This window comes from Odontesthes bonariensis, chromosome 22 (genome assembly GCF_027942865.1).
Source record: "Odontesthes bonariensis isolate fOdoBon6 chromosome 22, fOdoBon6.hap1, whole genome shotgun sequence".
NCBI lineage: Eukaryota > Metazoa > Chordata > Actinopteri > Atheriniformes > Atherinopsidae > Odontesthes > Odontesthes bonariensis.
Genome location: NC_134527.1, coordinates 16,726,166 through 16,752,801, shown reverse-complemented (window position 1 = coordinate 16,752,801; position 26,636 = coordinate 16,726,166). Strand labels below are relative to the sequence as shown.

The 26,636-nt window shown below is 42.8% G+C and overlaps 2 protein-coding genes across 5 annotated transcripts; one reads left to right on the top strand and one right to left on the bottom strand.

Moving 5' to 3' along the window:
* The first annotated feature begins 49 nt into the window (after nt 1–49).
* prag1 (PEAK1 related, kinase-activating pseudokinase 1) lies at nt 50–16,732 on the top strand. Its single transcript, XM_075455439.1, has 6 exons — nt 50–273; nt 3,094–3,432; nt 3,511–5,249; nt 10,487–10,632; nt 11,686–12,452; nt 14,211–16,732. The coding sequence occupies exons 2-6, from the start codon at nt 3,169–3,171 to the stop codon at nt 15,369–15,371; spliced, it is 4,077 nt and encodes a 1,358-aa protein (XP_075311554.1). The 5' UTR covers nt 50–273; nt 3,094–3,168; the 3' UTR covers nt 15,372–16,732.
* Nucleotides 16,733–20,098: 3,366 nt separating this feature from the next.
* On the bottom strand, nt 20,099–25,996 carry edf1 (endothelial differentiation-related factor 1). Of its 4 annotated transcripts, none has more exons than XM_075455483.1 (8): nt 25,833–25,988; nt 24,536–24,693; nt 24,321–24,425; nt 23,408–24,145; nt 21,951–22,002; nt 21,582–21,742; nt 20,923–21,016; nt 20,099–20,834 (listed from the first exon to the last, which is right to left on the bottom strand). In XM_075455483.1, the coding sequence occupies exons 4-8, from the start codon at nt 23,483–23,485 to the stop codon at nt 20,773–20,775; spliced, it is 447 nt and encodes a 148-aa protein (XP_075311598.1). In that variant the 5' UTR covers nt 23,486–24,145; nt 24,321–24,425; nt 24,536–24,693; nt 25,833–25,988; the 3' UTR covers nt 20,099–20,772. The 4 variants fall into 4 exon arrangements, with proteins under 4 accessions (XP_075311598.1, XP_075311597.1, XP_075311600.1 ...); XM_075455482.1 differs by having other exon boundaries at nt 24,536–24,690; XM_075455485.1 differs by lacking the exons at nt 20,099–20,834; nt 20,923–21,016; nt 21,582–21,742; nt 21,951–22,002 and having other exon boundaries at nt 23,626–24,145; nt 24,536–24,690; nt 25,813–25,996.
* Nucleotides 25,997–26,636: the final 640 nt, after the last annotated feature.

Genomic DNA, 26,636 nt, shown 5'->3' with positions numbered 1-26,636 from the left:
CTCCCCACGCTGCTGCAGAGGACTTCTGCTCTGCTCCAGCAGCACTCCACCTCTGCACAGAGCAGCAGCAACAGCAGTACGCCCGGCAGGAGCCAAACCCAGCCTGCAATAACAGACTCCCGTGTCTGGAACCTGTCGCCTGTGGAATACGCGAGGACAGACGGGCATCAAAGCAGCAGTCACGATACAATTGTGTCGATTATCTCCGTTCATATTTTTTTTTCTTTTTGGGAGAAAGCTTTTGTGTTGCCAGGGAGGAGAAAGTCCGAGCAGGTAAGCAGGCAGTAGATAACCTTGGCCGAACGATTACATTGTAGCAGGCGTCTTTTCTGCTTTATTTTCCTCTCATACACCTGATTTATTGGCTCAGTCGTGCAGGTTTGAACCAATTTTGTCAGCGTTATACGTCTAACGAATGTGTTTAGGTAATGCAGATCACAGTATATGTGAAAATATCTTCCCACAAATTGCCTCTGATTACAATGACAAATATGTGTTGTTGTTTTTTTTCTGCAACAATAACTCACTTGAATGAAATTTGGCAACACCCAAGACAAAATGTTGAACCAAACATTCGCCCCCTAAAAACTGGGGCTCAAGCCAAAACATGTGGGGCTGTTGGGCTTAAGTCTAATGAACAACCCAAACAGATAGAATAAACTGGGCTGGAAGTTTAGCGAGAAGTTTTTCGCGGAAACCCCACATGTGTAAAAAAAAAAAAAACTGTAACGCAAAGAACAGGTTGTACCCCCTAAATGAATGAACGGGCTGTGTGCGCGAGCAGGCGTGACAAATGCAGCTCGTAAAACAGAATTCTAAGTGAGTGCCTGCACACTGATGTGGCCTGCTTATCGGACTGTAACGTGGACTAGGGTCGTCCAATTATTGTGATCATGAATGACTGGACTGTTTTTCAGCGGAAATGGCATCCAATTAAGTTTTACTTTAACGTGGCTCAGCAGTTCCCTTCAAAAAAAAAGTGCGGCGAATCCCAGCGACTATAAGATGACCTAAACTTCATGAAGGTTGGCGTCTGTTGCCTGTTAACATGGGCATCACAATGCGTCTGGCGCTTACGTTAAGACAAGAGCTCTAACCTTTTACCTTAATCTCGTCTTTTGGTCACCCTATCAGTGGGACGTTTAAACCATCTGCTTGTTAATTAAGGGTAAGAAATGTGGAACTTTGGATTCAAGCAGTGGAAATAATATAGAGAATCCCCGGTATAAGGTAGTGTTTTTATTTCCCATTAAAACTACACGTGTTTTGAGACCTCTAGTGGTCATCTGGTTAAGGCGCTGGTCACTTCCAGGCTCATAAGGTTCGAGAAGTGGCCCAAAACTGTAAATTCTACACCAGACCAACATCCACCCTCAGCTCCTGATTTCTGGTGGAACTTTGGGTCGTTCTGCCCTGTGTGTGTGTGTGTGTGTGTGTTGCTGTTTTACAAGAGGAAGTGAGAAATATTGGACCTTGAGCTTGAGAAGGAGTGGGGAATGTAGACGAGGGGGTCTATCTCTGTTCAAACAAGCTGGGTTGAGCATGTCAACAAAAGCTCGAGTACAGTTTGAAGTGTGTCTCGGTCTTGTCTGGCGAATGCATATGGTGCTAGAATGCCGCACTTTTCGTAAGTCCTCTCACTCTTCTTAACGAATGGCAGAAGTCTGCTCTCAGAGGCAGTGCTCTCCTAATAATCTATGTGCCTCTCTCATCAGTCATCTTTTGATATGACTCATGCACAACGCCACAAGGTGTTAGGCAAGGCTCAGCTTCCTCTGTTGTCGCAGGAACGGTTAAACAAACAGTGAGCTGGTGGGTGCTTTCCTGCTCCAACTAAGTCAGACAGAACAAAGAAAAATGTAAACATACATTATCTTTGCCAACAGGAAAACTCCTTATGTCCACTAAAGGATTAGTCGATCGCAAGATTGTGTTACTGGTGCCATTAATTATCAGGGGTCAAATCACGCAAACATACACAAGTCTGCATATTATTTCATGTAATTTATATTTTGTAAGCGAATCCTGAGTCACCGAGCCTAAATGCTCCATTAAAATGAAGTATGTGAACTGTTTTTGTCTTTGTTTTGCCTCTTCCAGTTTTTTATCCAGACGGTCAGTCTACATAAGGAGGTAAATCTTGTGCACGACATTGCAGCACCTTGTTGTGAGTCAATTAACACTGTGTAAAGACCATTAAAGGGACCACTAGTTGCAAGGAAGCAAATTATCTCTGAAATGCTGTCGATCACCTTGCTGTCAGTCGAGTTAAACAGGACCGAGAGTCAGAGGAAGAGTGTGTGTGCGTGTGTGGCACAGTTTTGTTTGTGAGAGTAGGAGGACACACATGTGGAGTGGGAGATTTGGGTTCGTGTTTGTGCGCAAAAAAGGGGGAGGGGAGGTTGTCGTGGGTGTGAGATTCACCCCTGTGAGACTTGCGCCTTTAGACATTCCTGACATTCCGACCTCCGGGATGCTTGAGGCTCCTCCGTCTTCTTCTAGCTCGTCGGGGGCTGCAGAGGACTCTTTTGAGGGCTTTTATGTTGCTGGGCTCACACCGGCAAGCCTTTTGGTTGAGCAGATACCACATGCCCTCTAATTTAGGAGGCCATGGGAACATGTAGCACAGCATATATTAGGTCTTCTAGAATTACATCCATGGACGACACTTAAATCCTCATCTCGAGGCCTTCAGTGAGCTTGGAAAACACTTGTCACCCTCAACTTCTTTCTCAATGTCTTTGTGTAGTGTAGGGTATTTAAGCATTTTCATTTTTTTTTGTTAAAATCTCAGATTTGTAAAACAAGAATATTTATTTTCCATCTGACACCTGTTCTCTCACTTAACATGAAAATGATCCAGTCTGTCAGATTGCTGTATCGCTAGGCTAAATGAGCTGTCTCTCAAGCAGTTTGAGATGAGTCATTGTTTATATGTAATTCATTTCAATTCATTCAATTCAATTCAGACACATGATTTTGGTACAGCATGCCACAAAAATAGTTACTTTGACTTACTGACTTGATACTATTAACGCACCTCCCTCTTCTCTCTCTTTTGTTATCGCCATATTGTGATGTTCTGTGGACCAGCCATGAGATTTCATCCTCCATCTACCAGATACCTTCGCAGCCACCACTGACAAAACACTCTTTAGTAAACCGAAGATGTCAGCGTGCAGTGACTTTGCAGAACACGTGTGGAAACCTGGCTCCTGTAAGAACTGCTTCCACCCTCTAAGCGCGCACAAGACTGTCGGCGTCCCAGATGGCAGCAAGCCTGCTGCTTTTTTGAAGGGCACCCTAGGAGGTGATGAAGAAGCTGGAATAACTGCACCTTCACCCTACAGCAAGCCGACCATCGCTGTCAAACCCACCATGATGAGCCTCGACACCAACGAGCAAAAAGACGTCAACATGAACGTAGAGCAGGTGAGTTTCTAGAATGTTGCTTTTTTGTTGAACCTTGTGTCATGAGTTTTCCTAATGGGTGCTTGTTTTTTGTTGCAGGATAACCCAAAGAGCCCAGCTGAGCGGATGGGCTTGAAGAAGCTCCTGAACCTGCCACCACTTTACATCGATGACAATGGCTGTAACAAGGCCCATAAAGATGTTGTTCTTCGGAGTCCTGATGCCAATATTGACTACAACAACTGCATCTCCTTGTCCCCCAGTATCCTGCCCAAAGACTCCATGATCATCAGTAATATCTTTGTCAGCCAAGAGGAAGGAAGGGGTTCTCAGAGTTTAAAGAAAAATGCCAATGAAGACTCTCGCAGGCAGCAGAATAGTACAGCCGATATTAGGACCAAGAGCACTTACAATGGAGGTGTTGTGACTACCAGGGCAAATTATGAGTGCTGTGAGGGATCTGTGGAGATACCCCTGTCAGTGGATATTGTTCCCTCTAGTCCTGCCAAGGTTCTTAGCAATGGTGTAAGCAGTGGTAGCGCCACCAGTGTTATCACAAAGACATTCAGCACTTCTACCACTTCTTACACAACAGCCTCGAGTGTGGACACTACAAACCACACCAGCCGGACAGCCCTCCACTCTGTTCCTGTCTTGTCTAAACAGAGCAGCTCATCAGACTCCTCCTCTTCTTATCGTAGCAGTACGGATTCACTTACTGGGCCCGAAGACTCGTTAGCAAGACGAGGCGGGTCGGGTAGCCCACAAGGCTCACCAGCCATAGGAAGCCCGCAGTCGATTCCCAATTTTCCCGATGGACGGGTGGTCTCAGAACCCATTTACGCTGAGAGCACCAAAAAAAAGCGCAGGCCGGAAGGAAATGGACTTAAATCCCATCCAGAGTCCCCAAACCAGACTCAGCAGTCCCATTGCTCTGAGCTTGAACAGTCCAAAGAAAGTCAACGGGCCACCATTACTGTAGTGGCTGCTCACACGGAGGAAAACAACAGAATTTTCTATCTGAGCAGCCCAGATTCAGCCATCAGCACTCAGTGTCACTTCAGCCCTACAGCACATAAAGACGCCAGCAACCCAGCCTTCTGTTGGCCCAGCCCCACCTGCAGCACATCCTCTCTGGGCACAGAGTCTTCCCAACCTCCCACCCAGCACACCAAACCCCAATCTAGCCCACCTATTCCACCGAAAAGGAGCATCCGCTCTCCAAAACTGGGCACCTCTAGTCTCTCATCTATGTCTTCTCCAGTTCCTCTTCCTGAATTTCCTAAACTGGGCACCTCCAGCCTCTCACCGTCCATTTCATCTCCCATCCCTCTCCCCGAACTCCCCATGCTTTTCCTTGTCCCTGCGAATGAGGGCCACTTCAAGGTCCCAGCTGAAAACCAGAGTGCAGCATCTGAACCCTGGCACAAGCCCAGTCACCGTAGTTGGAACTGCCGCATTGTGGAAGAAGAGGAAGAGGAAGAGAGAGGGCGAACAGGGATGGAGATTAAGCAGCAGCTAGTTGCCAGCCCGGGGGCAACCTCTCTGGTGACAGGAATGGTCAATAGTGCCGCTGTCTGGAAGGAGGCCAGGGACTGGAAGGCCCACAGCAGCCCCCCTCCAATGACAGAGCCAGGCACGGCCCCCCCAGCTGCCCCGAACAATGATGCCTGTCAGGGGGGAACTAAGGGCACCAGTACAGAGGAGGAGGGCAAGCATAACAGGAGCATGCCGGCCAAGCAACCGCTGCATGGTGGCTCATCAGAGCTGCTGGCAGCAGGAAAGGGAGCTGCCAACAATGACCCCAATCCACCACCTCCCCCTCCTAAACTCTACAGGTAAGGATAACAAAGAACTTCTTGTCTGGCATTTACACTTTGTTATTAACCCTCAGACAGGATAGAATACTAACATAGCATCTCAGGGGGTCCATATTTAACAAAACTCAAAGAAATCTTCATTTTAAGTTAATCGTGTTGTAGTCAAATGTCTAGGCAAAGATGAAAAGCCAAGTATAAGTTAACAGAGGCCATTTCAGGCTGTAATGCTGCGTGCCCATTATCACTAATAAACACAAGTTATAAAGATATTCATTTTGCAGTTTTAAACGTATGCTATTTTTTTTAATAATCCGGCGCAACTGAAAACAATGACAGATGCAAAATCCTCTCTGTTGGTGTAATGACCAGATAACTGGCTTTTAAATTTCTAAAATTCTTACAGAAGAGAGCAACATAATCCCCTTTATGCTCAATAAGTGCAAAGCGCAGCATACACCCCATACTGAGGAGGGTCTAAATGATTGTTTACATTTAGGCAGCATTGTGAAAGAAACTCTAATGGATACATAAACACATATCAGACATTAGCAGACATTTGAGACCATTTTGTTCTGTTCTGTACCTTTGACTAGCATGAGCTTGAATAGACAGTAGCTTAGCCACAACACTGTGGGGTGGGGGGGTGCATATGGTGTATATGTGGCAGTGGGGCTGCTTACTGAATAAGTCATAGTGCATTGCCTCTGGCTGGACATTACTGCGGCCATCTCCACGTGAATCTTAGTGTCTTCTCTTTTCAGTGCATCGTTATTCAGCCATGAATCAGCTTCCATTCTAACGCCTTGTGATCATTCATACTGTTGGGCATAATCTTCAATGCATGCCTTGTTCTATTCATGCTGGCAATGTGAGTTCTTCAGTTCTAATTATCACACAAAATGGATCTGGTAGATGGTCCACTGCTTTGTCACATGGCTTTAGTTTTGTCTGCTGTGCAGTAGACACAATTGTTTGGAAAAAAGCTTATTTACTGCTATTGACTGATGTGCCTAGATGCCTCCATGAGCAAAATAGTTAACATATTTGCCTTGTTGCCATGCTCTACTGGTTCTTGAAGTCTAACTGCTGAAATGTACATCCTGTTTATATTTGCAACTTGTTATGTGTATTTAATCTAGCCTTTACTGAGTCTCCATGAGGCTAAGAATACATTCTGCCGTGTGAGTCAGCTACCTAAAGCAGAAAAAGAGAAGCTTGTTGGAGTTATTACAGCAACAAATGATCCCCTGAAAATAAACTTTGTTTTTTCTGGGACGGCGGGATGAGTTGTAACTCACCACTGCAACTTCCTCAAAACAAACAGATGTTTTATCGAGCTACAGTACACTCAGCAAAAGCTTACTGGAGTACATCTAACTGTCAAATTGCTGATCACGTTTCAAGGGCCCTTATGTTTGTGGTAATTCTAGTACGGACTCATCTCTCCTGCTATGTGTTGCCAGCATTCTGTGCTGATAAAAATACCGTGTTGAGACACATGTGGGAACATGCCTTTAGCCAGCCAGCGACAGTTTTGGCTTTCTGGATTTATCAGTGGGTTTACTGTGTTTAATCAACAAGTGTCCCTAGACACCAGGCGTCCACAGGAGACCAAATACTGCAGGGAATCTAAATATTGTCTGTGACGCTGTCAAAGCTTTTTATTTAGATATGATTGGCAGAAATTGGACTCTTATTTGCTTGGGGAATGGAAAAACATTTGTCACAATAAGACTCAGTACATGCCCCTCCAACACCCACCCCACCCCCCTGTGAAGCAGCATTTTGATTCTCTGAATCATTTAAAAGCCACATATGGTTTAAAAACTCTGCTTCCCAGAGACACATTTTTGCTCTTTTATTCACTGTTGCAGGTCAACCACCACAGCATGTGGCAGATCAACCTCAGTGTATGCTTCTACATGTGCCTACGTCATGCTCAAGTGTGTGTTCAAGCCCTCTTTTTTAACACGGAAGGCGTGCCAACAGGACACGGAAGATTGCCAAAAGGAGGGGCCTAAGTGAACAGATTGTTGCCCCTGGCAACTCCCAAACTGTCCCATTCTGGCAATCAATTGCCACCAATAGAAGTAGAATTTATAGATCAGCCACGTGGATTCAAGTCCACAGAGTTTGACTTGGGTTTGAACTGCTTTTTGCTCTATAAACCAGTGTTCCAAGATGGTCTGCCCCTCCCTCTGCAGAGCTGTCCTGATCCCTTTTCTGCAGCACAGCAGATAGCATCTTGTTGCTGCCTGACAGACTTCAAGCTACTCTAAAGTGAATTGGGAGTTGCTTCAGTGAATGCTAAATATGAAAAAAACGAGAGCTTTAAATCCCTGCATCTAATGGATGCTGTTGCCTGCTGAGACACTTTAAATACACACATGACTCGTGTGGAACCAGGGTTGTGTTACTACACATGGCAGGGCTGTAGAAAGCCGCCAGTCTGATCCAGGACTATTTTGTGTGCCCACTTGCCCGACAAGGACATCTGCTTCTGCAGCATGAGGTAGGCACCTGACGGCTACTTTCGAACAAGTGGCTCGAGTTGGACACAGATTTTGACACAAATAGTTTTCTGTTGTCTCTTGAATGGAAATGATGACATTCTTGTAAGAGAGTGTGCTTAAGAAAGATTATACTAAACTACAATGTTTTTTTGTTTGTTTTGTTTTTTTCAGGTAAGCAGAGGCCTCTGCTTTTTCACACTTTTATCAGGTTCTAAGTAGCTACAACACACCTGTACCTTTACATATCTTGAAATTTATAGTATTTTTTTTTCCATCTTGCTTCAGTTATTTCCTATTTTAGCTCTTTATAACTGAAATAGTGATGAAGAGTATGATCAGTAAAATAGATGTTGGACTCGTATAAATTGAATATAAATGTAAGTGGGCTGCAGTGAAGAAGGGGATGGTTGTTGGAGGGGTAGATAACAAAGCACGCCTGGAGCCGTTTGCAAAAGATAACGAGGATTTGTGTCAAACATTAATGGATCTTTGGTTTATATGACTGCATAGCCATGGTAACTGTCCTACAGTCAGGGGAAAGAAACAATGGGTGTCTTTCTTCTCTACACTGTATTGTAATGTATAGGGGTTGCACAACAAGAAGGATAAAATGTAATCCAGCTCAGCAGGCATGCAATTAATTCTACCTTCTGTCAGTGTTTATATGAAAAGAACACAACAGTGTACATCATATCTAATGTGATGGCATCAGAAGGCACATTTCACTCAGTTCCTCAGACACAGTCTCATAAGGAGCTTGTGTCAGGAGATTGCATTTTTTTCAGGTATTCATCTCAACCATCTGTACATCACAGGCAGAGTAATATCTGAGCCAGCCTTATTTTCTGCTTAGCTCGCCAAAACAAACGCTGAATTCTGATTTTGCATCAGCTATTCTGCCTAATGCTGTATAACCAGCTTAGGATATAACTAGAAAAGATTGTTAAGTCACAATAACACCAGGAATTTAATGTGTACTTTTGCATGGGTGTATGTGAACTTTTGTACACCCAAAAGATGCGGGCTTCTCAGATCGCATCATTTTATAAATAAACATACACCACAGAAAAACAGTCTAAATAAGTAAGTGAAACCAGTTGTGTGACTCACAACAACAGCTCTACTGCAATTTTAGTTTGTGACTCTTTTAACGCTGTTGCTCTGCTATCTGTTACCAGTTAGATGTAACTCCTGTCTCTTTTTAAAGCTTGCCCAGTTCCTGCAATACTACTTTATTAGTACAACATCAGGGTAGAGCATGTGTAAACAGATGGAGGGTATTACTTACTGTAACATGACTGTTTATATTCTAAATCTCGGCTGCTGTCGTAGCCCGTCTGACAAGTTTACCGGGGAGCTCGTGGTATCACATGTTGTGAAAGAAGGTGATTACATCTTTTCTGAGGAAATTGGCTGACAGGATGTTTAGGCTGAAACTGGACATTCCGAGCACAGGAAGAACAGACCAAATTGTCAATTAATTGTGAATTTAACCGACACATTAATCAAACTATCCTGATCTGTCTTTTCATGCCTTTCCTTAGAAAACTCATCGATCTCAGCACATCCTCCCGCAGACATTTTTTTTTTCATTAAGGAAAATCTCTTGTTTTGGATGCAAATCTGCGAGATTTAGAGCCGAGACAGGCGCGCACACATGCACAGAAACTCATAATCCCTGCACCCATTACAATTTTTCCCATGTCTCAGCACTTCCACTGCCTTTCATCGTGGCTCTTTTGTCTGTAAAATGATAGTGGATCCTTTAGCTAACTGCCCACAGTGAATACCTAACCCTTTGTCTTCCCGCGCGCTCCTCTTCTTCTCTCCCCTCGTCTGTTTGTTCTGCTGATTTATGTTGGAATTAAAGTTAAAGGCTCGCGGACAAATGGATAGAGGAGTCATTTTGTGATGGAAGAGAGGAATGAGAGATGAAGGGAAGGAGTGGGACCTTGCTTCCCCGGGCCATTAACGTGTATAATGAGACTAGTGAATGGCTGTCACTCAGCCTAATTGGTCACCTTGATTGAAACTCTACTCATGAACAGTTTTCATTGGCATTACAAGAGACCATCGTGGCAGCCAGGATGTTAAAGACAAGAAAGGCAAAGCTTCCCCCTTGCATATGAAAAGTAATAACAACCCTTGTTCCATAGTCACATAGGAAAATGGTGTTTTATACTCAAAAATAAGGACTCTCATTTGTTCTTAGTGGTTTTAAGGTTGTGGCTGCCCTTACCCACATACAGAAAACAAGGAAATGAAGCTTAACTGGATTGTAGTAAATGTGCAATGTGCTATGCTTTGTTTTGTTTTGCTACTTTTGGTCAAAAATTCAGCAGACGTTAAACTGTCCCATTGTAGGTTGAGATGTGACTGGTCGCCTTATCAAGTTTACCAGTTTGTGCATTGCATTGTTATTAAAAGGGCTTGTTTGTTGCAGCAATAAATCAGCTCTGAATAAAGAAGTGCACCATTCTAACAAGGAAGTGAAACCGCTCCTGACAGTGCTTCGTCATCATTTGAGATGAAACAATATACTCTTTCCCCTGGAATTATCAGTAGCACAATGCAGATGGAATAAGCAAGAGGAAGTGAATCAGTTCCACATTTAAAAACAGATGCACAAAAAAAACATGTGTATCTGCAGCAAACCTACAGAGCAGCTACCTCAGGACGCGGGAGGGGGAGCGGATTTCATTTTTATTAATTTACCCATGATTTGTTTTTTTCCTTTTACAGAGTGAGTACTAAGATGAGTGGCAGCAACATGGAGCTGGACCGCTGCAGCCAACGAGGGTCGGTAGAGAGCCCTACGTCATCCTTACGGGGCCTGGGCAGCGCCAGCTTCCCAGCTGCCTCCACTGACAGCTTGACTGCTGTCAATGGTAAGTCCCTCACCGAATTTAGTCCAGTTAAGGGGATTTATTCCAACAGAAAAAGGCACTGCGAGTCCACTGCAGTATCTACCATCTATAAACCTTGTGAATGTTGGTTGTCTTGCTCTTTGTTAAGATTTAAATGATAAAGAAGTCTCTTAGTTTGGAATGAGACTGAGCAACAAGCGAGCGCTGCAAGGTTAGTCTGCTTATCTCTTTTGTTCCTCTTTCATGGAGTGCTCGCACAATTTGTTTTGACTGGGTTTCATTTTCATAACAGACTTAGGGATTTCTCCACTCTTAAAACTTGAGACTTCAAGATTCCTACACTTTACAAGCCTGAGACGTGGCTCAGAATGAGTGGCATCTCTCCTTGGCGTATCAGCTTTAAACCTCGGTGGTGCTCAGATGCTTGTAATTTCTGCAACTTCCTGGGCAATGTTGTTTGAAGAGATAATTATGGACTCTGATAACGAGGGAAAAAGGGCTTGGCTACATCCTATGGAGTACTTTTTTTTCCCCCCTTAGTCTCCTCCTTACTGTAAAAGCAGTTATTGAAGACGGCACCGCACAATTATCCCAGTGCCTGTCTCTTTTAGTGTAATGTCGAGTTCCAGCTTTAAGTCTTTAATTGATAAATGGATCATAATTGGATGGAAGATGTTTTAAGTGTTGACTTGAACTCAGGATTGCGGATATTTCCAGCTCTTTTTTGGAAACGAGGTATGTTTTGTGGCTGAGCAGTGACAGAATGGGTGTAGTGAATGCGTCACATGCATAGATGTCATTCAGGAACGTGTGAATCTTTAGATCCTGTTAAGTCAAGAGATGTTTACCTGCAAGGACTCTGAGACATGAAGCAAAATACTGTGAATTTTATGTCTTATGTTTAACATGTTTTTATGTTATTCCATTTTTTTGTCAGGCAAAATTGAGTTTTTATTTTATTATAATTTTTTTTTTTATGCAAATCAGAATGCTTAAAGAAATTTGGATCTGTCACAAACAATACAGACCCAGGTCTGAGTAAATCTGCTAATGGAACTTTTCCTTCCTTCTTAGGTTCTCGGGATGCTACACGGATGTCTTGTTCGTCGCCATTTCCCAGAAGTCCAGTGGCCTCAGCCCCGGGGTCTCCTCATCCGCCCTCCTTTAACAGCTCAAGTAACCAGCCGCCTCCTCTCCCAGAGAAGAAAATAGTCAACCGGACTGTGTCCGCTCCAGATAGCGCAAATGGAAAACCCTTCATCCGAGCCTACCCACGCCTCCCGTTCACTGGCTCAGAGAACAACGTTTGCCGTTCTGTCGATGCCAGCTCCCGCTCCAGTTTACCATCCAGCCCTGTTGATCCGCGGCCCGTTTTCTCATCCAACGAGTCTCTGGAGCGCTGTAACTCCCCGCTGGGCCGACCGTCGAGGTCGTGCACGCTGGATGAGCCGCACAAAATACAGGGGCGCCTGGGTGTGCACTGCCGAAGTAGCATCACTAGCTCCTCCTCGCCCCAGCTCAGCGCGCCTTTGTCAGCTTCGGAGCCGGGCTCAGCACTGAATCTCGGCTCAAGCCTGCAGCTCCAGACCCTTCTGAGTAACATAGACAGCAGAGAAGGGGTGTACTCCAAACTGGGAGGCCTGTATGCTGAGTCTCTGCGGCGATTGGCTTTAAAATGCGAAGATCACTTCACTCGCTCCCAGAAGAACCCACTTAGGTTTGAGGAGAGCAACTGGTCTCTGTTCAGGCTCACATCTAACAAACCGAGCTGCAACGCAGGAGATGCTGTGTATTACTCTGCTGCCTGCGCCTCAGACCCCAGCAACTCCTACGCTGTGAAGGTAATCCCATACAACTGAGCTATAAGAAGTTTTGTATTAATATAGAACGGGTCCCATCCAGCACTCCATGAGTGTCACAGTTAAAACAAAAGAGCATCTGTTTACCACCAGATGTTTAATAAAGAGATCTCAGGACATAATTTGTCCTTTTATCTAATCTGCTTAATATTTTCCACACAGCTATTTAGTTGTTTACGTGACTAAAAGTTTCAGGTCTTTTGTCCTTGCATTTCCTGTGATGGTTTCGCAGTGAAAGCCACTGTGCTGTTTGAACATGTCCACTTTAAACCAGCAGCTGCTGGAAATATTTAGTTCGTTAGTTCGTTAGATGGTAATTAAATGCCGCTCTGGGGCAAAGTTTAAGGTAACCTCTCCACAAATGGTGGCACAAAGCAAAAAATGACGTTTCTGCTGGCATCAGGTGTGCCTTCATAACGTTGTGGCTGGTCATGCACTTTTTGTAACCTAGCCCACACTGGAACGTTTACGGAAGCGATGAGGTGGAGGCACGTGTTTGTAAATGCTCAGTCAGCCCATCTCTAAAGGCATCGTGCAGTGTTAACTTGTAGTAAAACTGGAGCAGTCGGGCGAGCTTTTAGTGCTCACGTAAAAGAACACAATGCTGTGTTGATGTCAGATTTTGCACGTGACATGCCTGTGCAAAACCGCAAAGTGTGAGGAGGAATTAAAAATTAGGTAGGAAATTGTCCTGCAGAATGACAGATTCCGATGTATAAATGTAAAGAGCGTTTTCTTTTATAGATCTTAAGAATCGTTCATTTTTAAGAAAACCAACCATATCCAAATTTCTGTCTCCTTGCTGTTTGATTGAATGTTGAAAGTGATTGAATTTCCTGTTTCTGATGTTTAAATCTAGTAACCCCGTAGTGCAGATGTCAACAGGTCTAACACTGTTAACCGTTGTGCATCCTGGCTTTGTTGAAGCTTTGCACTTGTGATGTTTTGGGAACAGTTTGCCTCCTGGCTATAGATCTGCCTGTTAAACAAGAGTTTGACCGTTTCAAAATAGAATGAGGATGTAAAAATCAGACAGTTTCTGATGGGAGGGTCCCTTTACAGCACAAACCTTCCAGGCATCTAGTGTAAACAATGAAGGGAGTAGGGTGTGGATACAGTCTCACTGAACCTTGTGCTTAAATTATTACCGCTGTACAAAGCAGCAGCTGTTTGTATTTTATGTGTTATGCCACAGTCTGGCTCCCCACACTCTTGCTTAATAATTTTTGGCCCAATTAATCTTTACATTCCTGGAAGGATTTACAGTCAGACAGTTCCTCGTTGTCAAGGCCAACACACACACACACACACACAAGCAGTGGAGTATGAAAGCATTCTATATTAATGCTAGTAATGTCATGATGTACGATCGTGTTATACAGCACAACTGTATAACTGAATGTATTGATTTTTCTGAAGCTTCCAGGGTGTTGATTCCTAAAACTTGAACTTCTCTGTTTCAGTTCAGGTAGTCATAAAGATTAGAAATCTGATCCTAACGCGCAAACTAAACGTTATTTAAACTCTTGTGAAAGCTGAAGGGCTTTACTAGTCGTTTACTTTGATCCATACCTAGCACAGTAGTTGAAATGAGCATATCTTACAGTGGTTTTCAGCCTTCTTTGTATAAACCTTTAAACATCAAGAATGCATATTTCACTGAAATGAGACGTGGAACTGGACTGGTGTCGACTTTGTAACTTAACTAATGAGTGTCTGATTTTCTGCATGCCTCTCCAGATCTGCAAGAGTCCGTCCATCGAGGCCAAGCAGGGTCATCTGTATGGTCTGTCAGTGCAGCAGAGCATCCCTTCTCACTTTAACCTCCAGCAGGATTGTGGCCATTTCCTTGCCTGTGTGCCCCAAAGCATGCTGCCTTCAGATGAAGTCTCTCTACCCAACGCAACTGGTCCTTCTCTGCCTCAGCCCTCAACATCTGTGCAGGGTCAACAGACAGACCGAGAGCGAGTGGTGGTCATCGCTTCTGAGATTCCTCAGCAGACGGCAGCCGACTTTGTTCGGGAGTGGGAAGGGTTCCATAAGATACAGCCGGAGATCTACGAACGCCGCGTATGCTTTCTCTTACTGCAGCTCTGCAACGGCCTGGAGCACTTGAAGGAGCATGGGGTTACGCACCGTGACCTGTGCCTAGAAAACCTGTTGTTAGTGCCACATCAGCGCAGGCCCTCTCATTTAACTCAGCAGACCACCACTGACAGCAGCTCTTGTAATGGTGCCAGCATAGTAGACATTCAACGCCACCTTCCCCGGCTCCTCATCAGTAACTTTGCCAAGGCCAAGCGTCGCTCCTCCGAGGACGCGGCCTCAACCAGCGGGGACCCTCGCATCAAACGTGACCACTCCAGACTGGCACCTGAGATTGTCTCGGCAGCTCAGTACCGTAAATTTGACGAGTTCCAGACAGGCATCTTGATCTATGAGCTCCTCCACCAGCCCAACCCATTTGAGATGAGTCCAGCACTGAAGGAACAAGACTACCGCTGTGAGGACCTGCCTCCCGTCCCATCCGTCTCCCTTTACTCTTTGGGCCTCCAGCGGCTGGCCCAGCTCCTCCTCCAACCGGACCCCATCAAACGCATCCATATCCAGGAGGCCAAGCGCATACTGCAGAGCCTGCTTTGGGGCCCCAGGAAGGACCTGATGGAGCAGCAGTGGGAGAGACGCCGACGAGGGGGAGGCTTTGTCGACGGATCGCGACACGAGGGCCTCCTCAACTGGCTAGACGTGAAAAGGGCCCTGCTGATGATGAAGTTCGCTGAGCGCTCCCTGGAGCCAGAGAGGAACGCAGAGCTGGAGGACTGGCTGTGCTGTCAGTACTTTTCCTCAGCTCACCCTCTGTCTCTCTGCCACACTGCTGAACTGCTCTACTCACTGAAGTGACGGCTCACTTTCAAAGGTTTCAAAGCATATTTGAGCGGAGCTAAGGTCGCGTGTGAACTTGTGAATGTGCGTATGCGAAAGTCCAATAATGTCAAAGTTAATGTCTAGACACTACGGATTGGTCCAGATAGTGTGATCCTCTCAAAGAACTGTGAACCCGTCGGTGTTACTTCATGGTGCATGAGAGCCGTGAATCAGACTAGCCGCCTACCCTTTGCCGTTCTGCATCAAACAGGAAAAAAAAAAGTGAAAAACTCTCAATTGTACATTCAATAGTTCCATAAATATGGAGAAAACAGAAAGGCTAGAATCATTTTGTACCAGTGACGCTGAGGAAGCCCGGAGTGTTCATAATCACATAATATACTTACCAAAGTTCCCTGTTTGACACTGTATTGTATTTATTGAATAACAGTGGAGACATTTTACACACTGAGGTAGAATAACAATTCGTACCCTGAGTCTGTGTCTGCCAGTAATGTTGTGTCTAATTGTGCAGCTAACATTTTCTGTATTACAGCATATGGTTAATTGCTTGATAAAGAAAATATGGGCTCACCTGTAGAGTTAATCTTGTTTTGCACCTTCTCTCTCTTGTGTTGAGTCATGGGCACATAATGCTGCACTGTGTAACCAACACAAACTTCTCTCATGTCTTTGGATGCTGATTTACTCGTCAGAACGATCAAAGCGATTTTCCTCAAGTGTTAACCAGCTAAACAATTGGCAGCAATAGATCGCTTCTACTGAAAGGAGGATGCCCAGTTTTTTTTCGCTGCCCTGCTTAATTTTGTCACATATTTAAATGTTCTGTCATTCGTCACAGTGCCTTTTGTTCCTCGTATGTGTTACAGTGACTCAAACCAAATGTAAATATTACTGACGACTCGTTCTTTGTGAAACTGGCCTTTCACAGAACGTTCCAGTTCCCACCTTGTACAGTGATTTGTAGATGATTTTTAAGAAATGAAAATAAAAAATTATTTAAAAAAAAAAAAAAAAAAAAAAGAGCCCAAGAAGGTCTTCAAAAGCCATGATCAGGAGGAGCAGTTCAAAAATATTTATGTCATTTCTTTCCCTGTATCAGTCACTGGAATTTGTGGTTCTTTTTTTCTTTTTTTTTTTCAGTTGCAGAGACACCTTCAATTTACCAACTTTTCATCTTCAACAGAGAAATTTCCTAATGCAGACTAGTGTTGCAAGAAACAAACTGCCCGCATGCCGGTTTCTGTCCATGACTGACTGTTATTAACGAGGAGAAGGAAAACATGGCCTGAACTAATGCAGAATTGATTTGAATTATTTTGTGTGCCTCTGCTTTTTTTGCATCTATCAATAAACTGTGCATATATTTTCTCACAGTATCTGGAATTTTGAACATTTTTTTGTAGATGTCCATGTTAACGATAATAGACTAATAGTGTTTTGGTTGTAGGTGGTGCTCGCACTGCCTGTAACTTGTTAAATGCTCATTAATCCCGATGGTAAAATTACAGCCTTACAAGAATGGGAACATATTCACAGAAATTATAAAAATTTTTAGTTGTTCCTAAGGACTCAAAGGCCTACATTGAGTAAAATTGGAATGTCTTGTGACAGAAGAAGGCTTCTATTCATTTCATGAACAACAAGGAGCATGATCCATGTAAAGCAGCCTGCTCTTTGTTACTTAGGCCTGGTCAGTTATTCGAAACCCTGAATCTCAAGTGCAAGGTCTATAAAATCTTCAGAAAGTCACTACACGTATGTAACAACACCTGTAGATGATTGAAACAATACAAAGTGTAACTGGACACAATTGATGGAACATTTTACTTCTATTTGTGTGCAGGGCAGGGTCCGTGACAACAGTTAACAGTCTATAGATTTTTGTTTGTGTAGTATTGAGAAGCTTGTTGCTTTCGTCTTTCAGGTGTTTCTGTCACTTTCCCACAACTATGTGTTCAAACTCTTTTTCTTATTTAGCAAAGGCAGAATTCGGCTCTGAAAAGCCCAGAACTAATGAAGAGAGGAAGCCTGAAATCTCCAGTCAGCCAAAGCGGATGCCTTTGCTGTTGTGAAAGACATGCGGTACAATGTACCAGTCAACAACAGGTTGGTCGTGTTGTGGAATCTCAATTTGAGTTTGGAGCCTCCGGCCAAAACAGACCCGAGACTTCTCCCCCACCCTAATCTTTCACCCATGCAGCCCCCAGCCCCTCCAGCCTCCAACCTCAATGCAGCTTTCTGCTTCACATCACTCCTTAAAAACCACCGACTGCTCCCCTGTCATAGGTGGAACTATGTTGCTATGGTGCTTTGACCAATGGAATGGCATTTCCAGGAACGCAGTCAGCCTCTGTCTCCCTCACACACACACACACACACACACACACACACAGTATTCAGCAAGAATCCAAATAACCCCCTGGTAACAACGGCAAGGCCCGTCTTTGTTTATACTGTGAACACTGCTTAGGAGATTGTACACTTTATTTGAGAAAATAATACATTTCCCCAAACTGTCTATGCCTCAAAATCAAGGAACACAAAAACAGACATGGCACACTTAGCACAATTTGATTATGGTAATGATGAAATAGCTTTTCAAGGGCATTATTTAAGCAATTTAATTCGCTTTAGAAATTTAACAATTGACTTGAGTATTGAATGTTTTTTCTTGTTCCCATAGAAGAATGGGCAAAATAAGATGAGACAGATTTTATCGATATTTCCAAAAACCCAAATACAAATCTTTGCATTGGTAGTAGCAACTCAAATGATTTGATTCTTTGAATTATGAACCCCATATTCAGAAAAACTTCTAAAACAAAACAAAAACCTAAATCTGAACCATAATTTAACTGACACAAACCTAAAAAGAAAAAAATTTAATAGCCTTCACTGACCGACCTAGTCGCCTTTAGAAAATATAGAAATCTGTCCCAATTCTTTCTGGATACAATCAGTTTTGACTGCCAAGTACGCTGTGTCCATTAAACCATGTTGTTACATGGCTTCCATCTTGTGTAATACAATTTCAGGTTTCAGAAGTGAACTTTGTTGAGTGAAAATCATTTTCCAGGGTACCTCCCAGCCCATGTGGCTATGGTGATCACATTTGTATGATGTTTTTCCATGCAGAGGGTCTCCAACAGTGGCTTCCAGTCTTGGCCTCAGCGCACTGAGATTTCCCAGACTCTCCGGAACTTTTCACAAAAGTTTTGGAAGTAGTCCAAAGTAAAGTTCTTTGGGAACGTAATGCGCCGGTTTGTTTCGAGGCAAAGGAACAAATCCCTTAAGTAAAAGACACACCTTCCATATTGTGAAACATGGTAAAGGTCCTATCATACTGTGGGGCTGCACAGGTGCCTCTGCTACTGGATGACTACACTGACTGTATTAACAGAATAATGAAAGGAGATTACAGAGGCACATGAGAGAGAAATGTGTCACCCAGTGTCAGAAAAGTCTTTGATCTTACTGCAAGGCAGAGACCGGACACACACATCCAACAGCACAGACCAGTTTAAACTGGCCGGCAAAGAATCCTGACCTAAACCCCATTCCAAGCCAAGAAATTTCCATTCACATTGTCAAAGCCCAGCCAAGACTGATTCGAGAGAGCTCCTGCTTCATTAGCACACGATTGAAGTATGCTTCCTAAACACTGGGGAGAAGTGATCAATGGTCAGTGGAGAAAGGAACACGCCGTGTGCTGCTCGGAAGCCGTTTTTCTTGAGAACTTAGCTGAAACCCAGAAACGGGGGGCCAGTTTTGTCACAGGACACACTTTGACATGCTGCGGTAGGTCAAGTTCCAGTTTCAGGATCCTGTTAACGTGCATGTTGACTCACTGTCCTTGTTCAGAGACGGTTGAAATATACAAAGCCATCACTAATTTTGGAAGTAGCACTTCCTTCTGTCTGTTGTAAAAAAAAAAAAAGGAAAAAAAAGCCCATTATGAAAGTGAATAGGAACAGTAACTAATGTGGTAGTCTTGCTTTCTAATAATTGAGAAAGACAAAGACGCTTCAGTCACCCAGCATCCTGTGGGCCATCTTTCCCCAAACAAGTGGATGACGCACACAGCGGCAACTTCCTACGGACGTTTCCTTCCGAGCAGCTGAAGGGCTTGTAGCCTTCACCGTTTCCACAGCAACGCCAACTTAAAACGTTGCTGGAGTGAATCCTCATCGATGAACTTGACCTCTTTCGCTTCACCCTCCACCAGCCTTTAAGCTGACATGTAAAAAAAAAAAGGAACAAAACAAACTGGAATGTGATCTGTCCCACTTGCACTTCGTTCGCCATACTGCAACAATAAGGTCCATGAATCTTTCATTTAAACAGAAGGCAGCCTCACTGCTGGCAAATGTAATCCTTATAGCAGTACCAAAGTGGTAGGAAATGTGGTGTGAAGGAGAAATGATAACCACTAAAGATCACAGCTTCATGAAGTCCCTTCTTTGTACCCTCCAGTGCTAAATATTTCAAGCTGACAGGTGTGGCTCATTTTCAAAATTTTGTAAATGAATGAGGCCCTTTCCAGTTGAAAAATTTCTGAGCACATAAATTCATATGGAAAATAAAGTTTCCAACAAAGCTGTATAATGCTCATGATCAGTTTTATGGTACTTTGAGTGACAACTGAGATCTGCAGTATTTTATGTTATTCTGACATCTAGTGGTCGATATTGGTACAACATGCAGTTTGTTTTTCTTCATAAAAACAGCATCACAGGCAGTTTGATTGTGTTTGATTAAATTTAATTACCTCATTGAATATTATTTCACCAAAGGCAAAAATAATAATAAAAAAAAAAAACATTTAAATCCTGAGCTACTGAAGCTATGAATTCACATGCACAAAACTGCCCAACTTTATTTTTAGATCAAAACAAAGCGCAGCATTAAAACATTTCAACACTTTAATTACATCATCCACCTACTGTCTAAAAAGTGTGGAACAAAGATGCAATCAAGCACTTCTGGTTCAACGTCATGCTCAGATTTTAAGTTAGTCCAACTTGGTTGATCATGAGAAAGAATTCACCTTTTCAATGATTTGCCATCACTGTCAAAAAAGTTGAATCTCGTCATGCCAAAGCCTAAACAGACACGGGTGAAAAAGAAATTCATGGAACTTCCAATTTGTGATACTGAAAAACGCATTCAATCATTCATTTAGGTTGTCAACCGAGTGTTTCAGATGACTTTTGTATGCAGCCTGCAATGCAGTGGGAGCACCAGGTCCTCAGGCAGGACACAGGTGAGATCAGCCCGGGTAGGGGAAGGGAAAGGAGAGAGAACAAATAAAGGAGAATCTTTCAGGGGTCTTGGAGGAGGGTTGGGGAGAGGGTAAGGTATCAGTTACAGGGTAAAGACGGGGTTGGGGAGGGCTGACTTCGAGGCTTTATGTTCATTTCGTCTTGGGTTTTGCCTCCAGAGGTAGGCCAATATCCTTCCCACGCAGCTTGAGGCCTGGCCAGAAGATCAACATGCAGGTTAGACAAGTGTGACAAAGCCTTTTATTTCATTTCATTAAAAAGGAAGCAAGCAGCATTCTTACCAATTACTCTCTCAATTTTGCCCATCACCTGGTTGTTGGGTATTGCTTTTCCACACTCGTAGTCAGCAATCACTTGAGGCTTCTCGTTAACTTTCTGAAGGAAGAGTTTGCAACACATTGGAAATCTGTTAAAACTTGTGTTTTAACAGAAGGAAGAAGAAATATATCCCTTTAGCATCTAAAAAGTTCAAACAGCTGAGGATGGAACCATATGTAGGCTGAATTATTTGCATTCCCGTTGAGTGTCGACAACACATTTGAAACAACAAGAACGATTTAAGAAAGAAAGAAAGAAAGAAAGAAAGAAAGAAAGAAAGAAATCCCCACAATAGATAGGTTTGCAGAGGGAAAGGCTTTGCTTACTTGATTTAAAAAAAAAAAAAAAAAAAAAAAAAAAAAAAAAAACACACACACACCTCTAAAACATTCCAGATAGAAGATCTTATTTCACCACAATTTTCAAAACTATTCCCAGTTTATTGATTAGCCGGATATCATCCATAATCAATGTTATCTTTGTGCCTCAGGAAAAGTCCAATAGCATTATTAATAATAATACATTTAATTTTAAAAAAAGCGCCTTTCTCAACGCTCAAGGACACTTCACAACACATTAGTATTGTGTTGTATATGACAACATGAAAGGTGCGTCAACTCACAGTGGCTAGGTCTTTCTGGGTCAGGCCATTGGCCTGTCTGCCTTGCTGAATGACCTTGCCCACCTCCAGCGGAACCCTCACGTGGTGAAGCTCCTCTGTCTCTCGGTCCAGTTTGGCTGTATTTTTTGTCACGAGATGCTGTTTGTTCTGCCCCGCAGACCCTGCAAGACAAGCAGTGAAAAATCAAAGTCACGACACATTCGGGGTGGCATGCATGTACATTCCGCTCAATCACGACACAGGCTTTTAAGGCCTGTGTAGTGTTCCCTGTGTGGTGCAAAGAGCAATCTAAAAAGTGCATTAAGAGACTGTTAAGTTCTAAAAGTCAACCGTGGTTTTCCAATTATTAATAAAAAAGCATGAGTTTACATTTTTTTGTTGTCTCAAGATCCTCTCCACGTCTCTGAGCAGCAGTGATCGCCTGGAGAAAACATGGGACATCATAAAGCATCAAAAACAAATTCCAGTTATATTAGCGTTTACGACTAGGCTTACTTTGACACCCTATTCCGATTTTAGCTCGTTTCCCCACAACGTAGTTAATAAGTACCTAATCTGCCTACCAAAGAATGGCGACGCAGTAAACAATGTGAAATGATAGCATGGTTACCAATATTGCCTGAACTCTCAGCTTCACGTTTACGACAGGCTGACCAGTTATCTTTCTGCTTTGTCAATAATTTGGTTTCCACTCACATATCCAACTGTGGCACGCTTTAATCCAACACAAAAATATTACGCTGGTGTTTCATCACTGTACAAGATGATGACAAATTTATGCCACAAATGCCCATATATAATCGTCTTTATAATTATTGGAGTTAACCACGATTGTCTTTTCCTCACTGATTTGAATGATTTCCACTCCCTTCTACAAAAAGAAGACAAAGATAAAACCAACGGAAAAATTACATTTCCTCCTCCATATCACCACGTCTGCCCCCTTCAGCCAACAGCTCTGCTTCCAGTATATGAAATCAACACAACGGAATAATAAAAGGTAAATTATTTGCCTGGTAATAACTCCTTTATAATTTCACGAGTGTGACGACTTCAAACCCCTTCAAAGCCAGTCCTTGTCCAGGAAGGCAACTTACACAAATGTAAAGTGTTCATTTGAGGTGAAAAAGGTTTTCTCACTGTAGTGGGATACTGTCTATTACTTCAACTTTAGAATTTAAAATCACTAAATCATCTTGAGTGTTCGTAATGACTTTTGTGATTTTAGGCTACACTGTCATGCTATTCCAAAAAAAATAATAGCAACACGTTTCCAGACATGCTCCACCACCGAGTCACTTTATCGTCTTATTTTTGGTGAGAATCATTCAATAGCTGCTAACAATTTATTACTTCGTGTGTGGTTTGGTGAGCAGACATTACCTAAGTGACGCCTTAAAAACACGTTTTCAGTTTCAGTCTTTTGACGCAGCTGCTCGGCTAACTGAACATGTTAGCTAAGCTACAGTAACGTTACGAGCTGTTTGTTAAAACAAATAGTCCTTAAAAAGCGATACAAATGTTTCAGACGCCAATTTGAATCGTTTGGTTCAGTTAGCAATCTTCCCACCGTTATGAAAGGTCAACTCATAGAAACAAACGGTCGCATCTTTTGTCATTAAAACCTAAACCACGACGTATAGGCAAGGTTTGCTCGATTCGACCCACAATTGTAAACAAGAGCTGTTCCTACATATAGAATTAACAGTGACGTTGTAATGGGCGGTTGGTTAAAACGTGAAGCTCGATTCAAGCAAATTTTAAGGGTCCCATAGCAGTGCAACTTGGTGCAAACCACACCAACGAATTCATGTGCTCATACTAACCTGCTTGGATTTGGCCTGAGCAGCAGTGGGCCCCTTTTTCCTCAAGACAGTTACCGTATCCCAGTCGCTTTCTGCCATGTTTTAGAGGGTTCACACAATACCCGTAATGTTCAGTATCTATACAATATAACTTTGACTAAATATGTTGGGCGCGAATCTTTTACAGAAGGTATTGCCACTTCATCGAGTTAGCTCCTTCCAGAATTATCACCCACGCGTTCTGCCAAAGCTTTATTTATAACCGTCTAGTTGACAGTGACATAATGTTTTCAGCAGCGCCCTCTGCTGGTCGGGCTCGAAAAATACACATCACGTGACATGGCTGAACGACAATTTCAGATTTAAAACGTACATTACATCAGAGAGGGGGAAAAACTATGTAATTGTTACAAAACAACAAGTTTGCAGCATCTTTAAACTGCTTTTGAAAACATGAAACAAATACCATCTGGGCTTGACAATTTAAACGTTTTTTTTCTTTTCTAATGTTAATAGAATTCCACACAATGACAAGATTTTTTCTTGTAAGCATTACTATGCATCAATAATTGACATATGATACAGGTTTCATGGTCACCAATTACAGGACATTTCAGAGGCAGCGTCACTGTTGCGTCGTGTACGAATGGGGGACCAGCCATACTCAGACAGGGTATCATCTGCTTGGTGGGGACGGCCCCAGCGGAAGCCGTGTCTGGAGCCCTGTCTTCCTGTCCATGTGCGAGGTTTTGGATTCATCTGAAAACATTTTTTAAAAAATCAGTTGTAAGTCCAGTGCACCCCACACAGTTCGATGTATACATGGGTAATATGCACCAATAACAGATTATTAAAAGTGCAGATCATCGCCTACATTTAGACTACACGAAGACCGAAAAGGAAGACAAAAATAAAAACTGCACTAATAACCCACCTGAATGAAAACATTTGTGTTCATATGAAGAGTCTCCACTCGCTCAGACAGGTGATTCAACCACTCGACGTGGTCACTGATTGACTGGCTTAGATCACTGTTGCTCTGTGTTAGAAGAACATCATGCCAAACACAGCAGACCATTAATATAAATTAGTTTCAATCGTTTTTTTTTTTACTATTATTATTGTAGAAGATGGTTCTAACTTTTATACCCCAGACAAATTGTCCTTCAGTTCAACGGCAGCCAGGCGAATATGCTCCAGTTTGCCAATTTGCTCTTTCAGCCGGTCATCAAGCTCCTGCATCATCATCAGGCCTTCATCTGGCCTGACACTTTTGGTGGCCATCCTTGGTGACACGCGCAGATCTGCTTTTTAATAAGAAAGAAGGAAAAAAAAAACAAACAGCAGCTAATGGCATTACATCCGTAACAACGTACTGACATTGACCAAGACAATTCATTTGAGCCTAATAGTCCTTCAACAAAACATTTGCTCAGATTTAGGCACATCTTCAGGGATAAAAATCTTTTTTTGCTCGTTTACTTCCGGATAATTTCCACTGACTTCTAAACAACCAGAAACACAGCTCTCTTTTTCACATCATTTTAAAGAAGTACATTTGTACATTTCTCTCGTGACTTGAACACTAGCAACATCGGATAACTACACGACAAACCCTACTGTACCCAACAGCAGAAATACTGGTTTCCACTAATAGACTGTAGTTTACCAATGAAGCTTTCTTTTGTGTGCAGTAATCCCGACTTTTGGTGACATTCATATGAAACTGACGTGATAGCAGCACAGTGATAAAGAAATTTGGAATCAACGGGCCTTTTTTATGTAGTAAAATCATCATTCTCTGTTTTTTCTTCTTTCGGGTCATGTGATCGTCAGGCCAGGCGACACTAATTTCTTGTTTTGTCGGGAAGAACCTATTTAAAGGAATGAAAAGAGGTTGCTCATATGAAGCACATTTTGTGCTCTGACAAGTGCTTAAACTTTTCGAACCTTTTCCAGGTTGTTTCATGCCGTGAGTGAATCAGCAAACGTTTTGTAAGAGGCTTCACGACCAGTGTAAGAAGTGGTGACAAAGGGTAAAGAAAAAAAGAAAAAAGTCCACGGATGAAACTTTTTAAGGAATTGGCAAAAAAGTAAGACGGTAAAATGGCTGCCATGTTTTCTGCTTTGATAAATAAGTAAGTATTAAGTAACATTAATCCTAGTGAATACGTAACTACTACGTAATTTCTTGATGAATACATTTTTAAGTGTTTTTCCTGGTCGACGTCCTTCACTGTGTTCCTGCGGTGAGAACAAAAATAAGAAATATTTTTCTATCACTTAATGACGATTTTTTTTTTCTCCAAGTGCAATTGTGGACGTTTGCGTGCAGCAAGGCAGCGAATGCAGCCGAAGATATGTTGTTTATTTCTTTCCTCGTTTAGGTTGAGCAAACGAGGCTGACGCAGGCGTCGAAAACTTACGTAAACAAAAGCGAAGTTACCTGATCAATCTCACGTAAGAGGTGCTCGAAAATGCTCGAGGGTAACCGCAAATGTATCATGCGGCGAAGGACTCGACTTCCTTACGGTCCGTAATCAAGAAAGAAAGAAAAAAAAAAACTTTACTCGTCCAGACTCGCCTCTTTGTCCCACAAAAATGCGAGGAATGACGCCTCTGACGTCACACCGCCTGTGTTGCACAGGTGCGTTATTATTCTGTTTTTACAGTAACTTTAACAAGAAAATTGTTGTCAAATGAGCAAACCAAGACGAATCTAACATTATTTTAGAACACTTCATGTTCGTCCATTCTTAAATCAAATACAAATGTTGGCTCTCATGTGTCGTATAAATATATTTAAGTGTTGTGATGAAGCCTTAAATAGGTTTTAATCTGGATACAGGCAACCCTGAAATTAAAGTGCGGTATCCAATAGCAACTTTCCTTCCACACAATCTCCAAAGGTGTAAACCCAACTGAACTGAAAACCTGAAGAAACGTGTGCTGTTCTGTCAAACCCTGTGGTGTTTAGGATGTTATGGTGTTCACCACAAGACACACAAAAGCAGGGAACGGTTGCTTCCAAATGTGCTTCCATGGCGTAACCATCTACAGCAGACCAAATGTGCTTTGATTAAAAATTGATTAAATGTGTAAACTTTCTTTTAATAGTGCTTGTTTGACAACAAGGTACACAAAAAGTGAAGCTTTTATAAAAGGAAAAATAAACCCCACTCTGCATTTGAAAACATTTTAGTGATTTCTGAGGCAGTGACTGATGATAAACACAACATATCGATGACAA

Excerpts from the sequence above, each read along its gene's own strand:
- prag1 (XM_075455439.1), top strand. The coding sequence starts at position 3,169 with ATGTCAGCGTGCAGTGACTTTGCAGAACACGTGTGGAAACCTGGCTCC. Across the intron at positions 3,433-3,510 it reads TCAACATGAACGTAGAGCAG|GATAACCCAAAGAGCCCAGC; the intron begins GTGAGTTTCTAG and ends TTTTTGTTGCAG. Across the intron at positions 5,250-10,486 it reads CCCCCTCCTAAACTCTACAG|AGTGAGTACTAAGATGAGTG; the intron begins GTAAGGATAACA and ends TTCCTTTTACAG.
- edf1 (XM_075455483.1), bottom strand. The coding sequence starts at position 23,485 with ATGGCAGAAAGCGACTGGGATACGGTAACTGTCTTGAGGAAAAAGGGG. Across the intron at positions 22,003-23,407 it reads CTCAGGCCAAATCCAAGCAG|GCGATCACTGCTGCTCAGAG; the intron begins GTTAGTATGAGC and ends TGTTTTCTCCAG. Across the intron at positions 21,743-21,950 it reads TCTTGAGACAACAAAAAAAT|GGTCTGCGGGGCAGAACAAA; the intron begins GTAAACTCATGC and ends CTTGTCTTGCAG.